The 6,901-nt window shown below is 22.8% G+C and overlaps 2 protein-coding genes across 4 annotated transcripts in view; one reads left to right on the forward strand and one right to left on the reverse strand.

The window, feature by feature from the left end:
• Nucleotides 1-2,370, reverse strand: part of LOC126901682 (uncharacterized) — a 38,029-nt gene extending 35,659 nt beyond the window's left edge. The window contains exons 1-2 of one of the 2 annotated variants that reach the window (XM_050678348.1): nt 1,471-2,370; nt 1,089-1,156 (exon numbers count right to left, since the gene is read on the reverse strand). In XM_050678348.1, coding sequence (XP_050534305.1) covers nt 1,143-1,156; nt 1,471-2,350 — 894 coding nt within the window. In that variant the 5' untranslated portion in view covers nt 2,351-2,370 and the 3' untranslated portion in view covers nt 1,089-1,142. Of the gene's footprint in view, nt 1-1,088; nt 1,157-1,470 lie in introns of those variants that run through there. The other variant, XM_050678349.1, reaches the window with a different exon arrangement.
• The window catches only part of LOC126901676 (cadherin-99C), a 59,616-nt gene that overhangs the window by 5,677 nt on the left and 47,038 nt on the right, over nt 1-6,901 (forward strand). The gene's annotated exons all lie outside the window — the stretch shown is intronic.

Below are 6,901 nucleotides of genomic sequence, written 5' to 3' on the forward strand. Positions count from 1 at the left end.
TTGAAAATGTAAAAGGACCAACTGTTTTTACGTTTTATTTTTCTCGTGAAATCTAATAAATTATTAATAACATTATGATCACGGTAGTAATGGTTTTTTTCGGAAATACTTAAGTGCATTTCATTCGTGACGCGCATTGGTTTTGTATATATCGTGCCAAATAATGTACTTACTTTTTATGAGCTACTAGTGTATGAATATCATTTCTCACGAAATAATAGCAAGTTCTTCGATTAGTTTTATTTTCTGAAGATTTTTGTGTCGTTATGTTGTTACAAGAGAATATCAAAAATAGTATTACAATTTTTTAGTTGGGTTGGGTTTATATTCACACTTGGGATATTTTTTTCATTTGTATATCATGTTAATAAAAAAAGGGTTTATTAAAATGTTTTCTCTTTTATATTTGTTGATATTTGTTACTTAAAGAAATGTAGCATACCGGATCAATTAACACCTCTGATCGAAATTTTATTAAAATTTTACTTGTTTATAAATATTCCTAAAGTATCTTAGTTTTAAAATAGTAAAAAATTTAAAAAAAAGTAAAAATTCTTATTATCACGATCGATGATAATATTTTGGTGGTATATATAGTTCATTAGTTTCAGATAAGATAAAAATTTAACACGCAATAATTTAATACATCAAATAATTTTATACTATTTTTACAATATATTTGTGTTAAGTTTTAAAAAAATTACAAGTTTAACTAAAATTTTTTCTGTATTTATTGTAAAATGAAACTAATATTTTGTTACTAGAGTTTTAAAATTGTATTTCAAATTATATAATTGTAAATTAAAATTTTAATTGTCTGTACAATAGTCCAACTATGATGGAATTTCATATAGTTAGTTTCAATTATTTATTTTGAATAAATAGAATGTTGAATTCTCGTTTATCAATAGAAGATTTGTGATAAATTGTATTACTTTTTAGGAGCTGTTTTCATGTTCTAAATCAAAATTAAAAATAAATTATGAATTTTTAAATAATGACTAAAAAAATAATATTAGAAATTTTATAAAAGGTTAAATTTAATCTTATTTAAATATAATATACTTTCGTATAAAATATAATTATACCTTTTACATTTTCTTCCTGTGTTTGTATTGTAGAAGAATTGTCAGGAAAATTATTTAAATTGTGTTCTCTAAAAAAAAAAAAAATATTAAATCAGCTTGTAAACTACAAATATCATGTTTGGAAAATTATGTTAAGCTTAAAAAAAATTTTGGGAACTGAGAACAAGTCATTTTCTATTACGTCCAATGACTTTTGCTACGCTTATTTTCAAAACTTTTATCACGCAACGAAAATATGTTTTATAATTGTTTGTATTAAAATGTTGCTTTCGTAATATTCAGAGTAAAACACATTTTTTCAAGCACCTTTTAGTTGAAATAGCAATTTGATATATTGTATAATATCAATTAAAATTATGTGAAGTATAAAATAATCTTGTACCTTGATTAAAGATAGTTGGATGACCTGGTAAAAAAGTCTCGTTAGTCTCTCTATTGCATTCGAATCCTAAACCAAAATATTTATCTTGAATAGTCGAATGCATTAAATTATTGATTTTATTGCCAAGAAAATGATAAAACGGTTTTTTTATTTCTGTCGATTCCTGTTTATTAAATTCATCTTCCCAATTTTCCCATAATAATTCACAATTTAGGCTTTCAAGTTCACAACGTTGTTTTATATCTGTTTTTACTTGTTTGTTTATTTGCGTTAAGATTTTTTCGATCGTTTCTAGTTTTTGTTTAATATGAAAATTTTTTTGTAATGGAGCTAGATTATTTATATTTTCCGAATTAAAGTTATTTTGTATGTTGGCAAACACATTGCTCAGAAAATAATAATTCTTAACATGTGTCCACCATGGCACACTATGGAACTTTTCAATAGTGTCCATAGCACCTTTCATTAATGTTGCCATCCAATGTATATTTAGTAGTGTATCTTTAACTTCAATGATGCAGTTGTACGCGTATTGATCGAAGTCATTTTGTATGATATTTTCCTTGCAATGATTTTGAAAACGATTAATCATATATAAAACCTCTTGTAACACATATGCGTAAGAACATCCAAGGTAAACGGTTGTACCCCGAATTTGAGTATCATCACAATTTATATTACCTTTAAGTATATCTAATAATGTGTACGTAGCAGTCCAATATTTTGCTTCTGTCACGCCATTTAAATTTCGCCATCCAGGTTGTGACAATAATTTATTGAAAACATACTTTTTATTTTGCATATTGATTGCTCTAATTTTCAAAAGCACGGATAAAATCAAATAATACATTTTATAGTATGAGAATTTTGAAATTTTCATTTTTTTTTTTTATAATTTCTTACNGAATTTTGAAATTTTCATTTTTTTTGTTATAATTTCTTGTTGTTAAATTTTTGTATTTTTTATAATAAAACTTCTTGTGAAATACGTTTAAAAACTGTTATATTATTAACATTATAGTTTTTTACTGGCAGTTTTATAAGATAATATGGTAATATCTATTGACTTTGTTTGTAGGTTAGCATAATTTACACAATTGCGCTATTAAAAATAAACCATAATATACTTAAATTAAAATATGACGTATAATGTTTAAAATAAACAAGAAATTTGTTGCGCATATATCAAAAGATAACTTTTTTCTTACAAATGTTCATATAAATTAATACATTAAAAATAAAATGATCACTGTAAACTATATTAGGCATATTAGGCAGTATGCCATTTGATCTTAATACACTTTTTAATGGCAATTTCTGTTCATTTTTTCTAGAGTCTCATGAAATATAATCAAATTTTATAGATTTATCAATTAGTCAAACAAAAAATTATATTATAACAATACTATACTATAATAGAATGCACATTTTACGTTATTAATTATTAAGATTTTTCTTAACGGTACGTCAAAAGATCACAAATCGTATCTAGTTGAAGACATTACCCTCAAAAATTGAAAAAAAAAGTCTCTTATCTAAATAAAAAGTAGCGTAACCCGCTTTCTCCATACAAACAATTAAAATCTTTTATTTCTAATATTTTTAAAGTATTTGTTGTCGAATTAGATTTGATATGAAAAGAGTATTCAACTACAACAGTAAATAATTTTACTTTGTAATTTATTAATTTTTTAACTTTATTTGTGTGTGCTACTACCAGTATAAATCATAAATCTAAAAATAAAAATGTTTTTAGTTTCACCCGAATTTAACGATGAATTTATACAATTATATTCAATTTTATAATACACTCTATTGAGTAAATCTTTTTAACATTTTTTATATTGGTTCCTTTTAATTCAAGTCAATCATTAAAATTAATTAATTTCTGAATATTTCAATAATAGAATCTTTTTTGAAAAACACCAAAAGTCAATTAGAAATGATTACTATGATTTTTTTGGAAACATGTTGCTATATAAATCACAAATCTAAAAAAAAAAAATGATTTTTAGTTTCACATCAATTTAACAATCGATTTTTACAATTATAATCAAAATTTATAATTCGCTCAATTGAGTATATATTTTTAACAACTTTTTTTCATTGGTTTTTTTAGTTAAAATAAATCATTAAAAATAATTCAATTCTGCATATTTCAATTGTAGAATATTTTTAAACACCAAAAGTTAATTAGAAAGGATTACTATGATTTCTATTTAAGTGATCTATTATGATAAAAATGCAAAAAAATCGAGCTTTACTAATAAATTTACTGTAAATAATAATTATAAAATTTCCTGAGTGCATATTAATCTTAACAATACCCATTTTTTCTATTTAGTTATGTCAATTTGAAACTTGCAAGTTGAGCTAAAAGTTATGGTAATAAATTAATTTTTTTTTTTTATTATTATGAACTTTCACTTTAAAGGGCAAAAAAAGTAGATTAAAAGTAATTACTTATAACATATTAAAAATCAAAATAAATAATAATTTGAAAACAATTAATTATAAAAATGATATAATATATAGTTAAAAAATTGATTATTATATAATTAGATATTATATTTTTGAATCTAAGAATTACTTATCATGTTATAAATAAGAAAATAGGAATTAATTTTGCTTTTATAATTATCCACCAATTTCTTAGAATTAAACAGATTTGCATCGAAGCGTTTCTAATGATGATGATTTTAATCACTGTCAGATTAAATCTATATTGGACATAACTATGCCACGTCCCCACTGTGCTGGGTTTTTTGTTAATTTTTTTATACGTTTTTATGATTTATGAAATGTAGCCACAGGTGTATAAAAAATCATAAATGTTAAGATTTTCAACTTAACATTTAAAAATAAATTATAATTCCTGAAATCTATATGAATCCGAAATTAGATCTAACGTAATATAATATAATTTTATTGAAGAAATAACATATTTATCCTCGGGATTTGTGTATATGGTGCAAACACAACTCCGTATTAAAAAACACATGTTATTTTTTTTTGTGTTAAAGTTTCCGATTTATTATTTTTAATTTTATACTTCTGTAACCTTTTGAAAAATTTAGTTTTTTTAAGAGCATAAATGTATGATGCTTTTATTTAGCTTACTTATTTGATATGTGACTCATTTTCCTTATACATGGGATGATCACAAAACAAAAAATTAAATAGTTTAGAACGTCGTGCTAAATAACATTAAATTTTATGTTAAGTTAGCAATTGTTGAAATTATTATTTTGATCATTGAGTTTCAAAGAATAATATAATCAACGAAGAAAAAAATGAATCAGATCAGATGCATACCACAATTGCGCTTGCAGACTCCACTAAATTTTTAAATTACTATTCTTGGTTACTTTCTCCCGATTACCATTATACTCATTTCCATTCAACAGTTTAAAGCACGTATGGACTACAGTTGTAGTAAATGTAGTGTAATAGTATTTTTAAATAGCCAAAAAACGTACACCACTTATATGGGTTATAGTTTTTATTAAACAATTGACTTGCGCTTTCGAAAACTATTATAAGCTACTTACTTATTATGAAACTTCTTTTAGTGGCATACAAAGTTAAATTTTTCACTAGGTAGCTGTTAACCTATTAAAACTATTTTTTTCATTTTGTCGTTTAATGTTTTCATAGGCAACAGAAAATCTCATACTTATTTTCAAGCAAAGAAGTACTATGTATTTGCATTAAAATTCAAAATGTTTTTCTTTTATTATCTTACAACAGTTTTTATTTTAGCAGTGAACTGTTAGTTGACAATTGTCACTAAAAATTAATTTTAACTGATTCAAGAGGACTTATTGCAGTTATAATGTCAATATAACAAAACATTGGGGGAAAATAATTTTTTTTTGCAGTGTCATAGTATACTCAAAATCATTTTATATATTTTTTTTTATTACATTCAATAACCCTATCTCATAGTATGAGGCTTATTATGACAGACTCTTTGAGTTAATTAATCAAAGAATATGCTAATAACTTTCAACTTATGCATAAAAAGACTAATAATATTCGTTCAATGTTTATTTGAAGGCTTTCTATTTATCTAAGGTACAATTAACTTCATAAAACTCTAATTTGAGTTTGTATTATTAAATTGCTAAATGTCTACTTTTTGTGATACATTTCACTGCTTGCGTTAATATTTTTTAAATAAGTTATTTGACAATTTTATATAGTAAATATATACATTTATATTAATTAAATTGTTAAATTGTTAAGTAATTATATTTTACATTATTAAAGAAGAACAAAAATATTGGTCTTGGATACTGTTCAAGGTATTAATTATTTTCAATTTTAAACTATAATATACTGTTAAAAAAAATTAATAATAGTTACAACTATATTATAGAAATATATTTTATCATTAAACCATTCAAAAGTTTAACATTTGTCTATTACAAACTTGTAACAGAATGATCAATTTATCATAAACCATTCCATTACTCTCATAAAAATACATATATATATATATATAGATGTCATCAATACGATAATGATTAATTAAAAAAAAAAACTAAAAATAGCATATAGTTTAAATAATTTAAAAATCTAGCAATGTATTAAATCTATAATATTTTAATTGATTAATTTTTAAGTATTTAAATTTTTACAAAGTAAAAGATCCGTAGTAGTTAATTTTTAGTTGTTACGGAATAATATTTTCTCTTATACAATCTCTTGGCTATAAATGAGACTTTAAAAATAATTTACTCTAAAATCTACTAACATCTTAGTAAAAACAGTGTCATGTATTTGGAAATTGATGTTATCATTACCAGTGTTAAACAAATACTAACTGAAAATTACATACTATATTCATATATTTAACCCTTATGACGTGTCATAAAATGTTCGATTTCCATTTTATCTTTTCCAGTTAAAACTATTTTAAATAATAAATTTTATAATTTGTTTAATTTAAATTTTTTTGTCAACTATCAATTTTTATTTTTAAAAATATTTAATACCTCCCTTATATTAATTTTTATTTGATAATTAACATTTCTAATCTTATAATTTCAATATTATATTATTATTATATTTTTGATATCTCTTAAATCTTTTTTAACTATAATTGAAATTATAAAAAAAATTTGTATACATTTATTAAAATAAAACGGTAGCACAGTGAGGTTGCGGCATAGTGGAGACATTGCATAGTAGGGTCCAGTATAGATTTAATCTGACAGTGATTAAAATCACTATCATAAGAAACGCTTCGATGCAAATCTGTAGATAGTGTTTAATTTTAAAAAATTGATGGATAATTGCAAAAGCAACATCAACTTCTATTAAAATAAAATACAAAACCCATAATTATCATACAAAAATAGTATATTTTTCAATATGGTAGCCATTTGCGTATAGAAGATAGATCGTCGGGACAAATTTTTTTTTT

This window comes from Daktulosphaira vitifoliae, unplaced genomic scaffold (assembly GCF_025091365.1).
Source record: "Daktulosphaira vitifoliae isolate Bord-2020 unplaced genomic scaffold, ASM2509136v1 Scaffold_3, whole genome shotgun sequence".
NCBI classification, from domain to species: Eukaryota; Metazoa; Arthropoda; class Insecta; order Hemiptera; family Phylloxeridae; genus Daktulosphaira; species Daktulosphaira vitifoliae.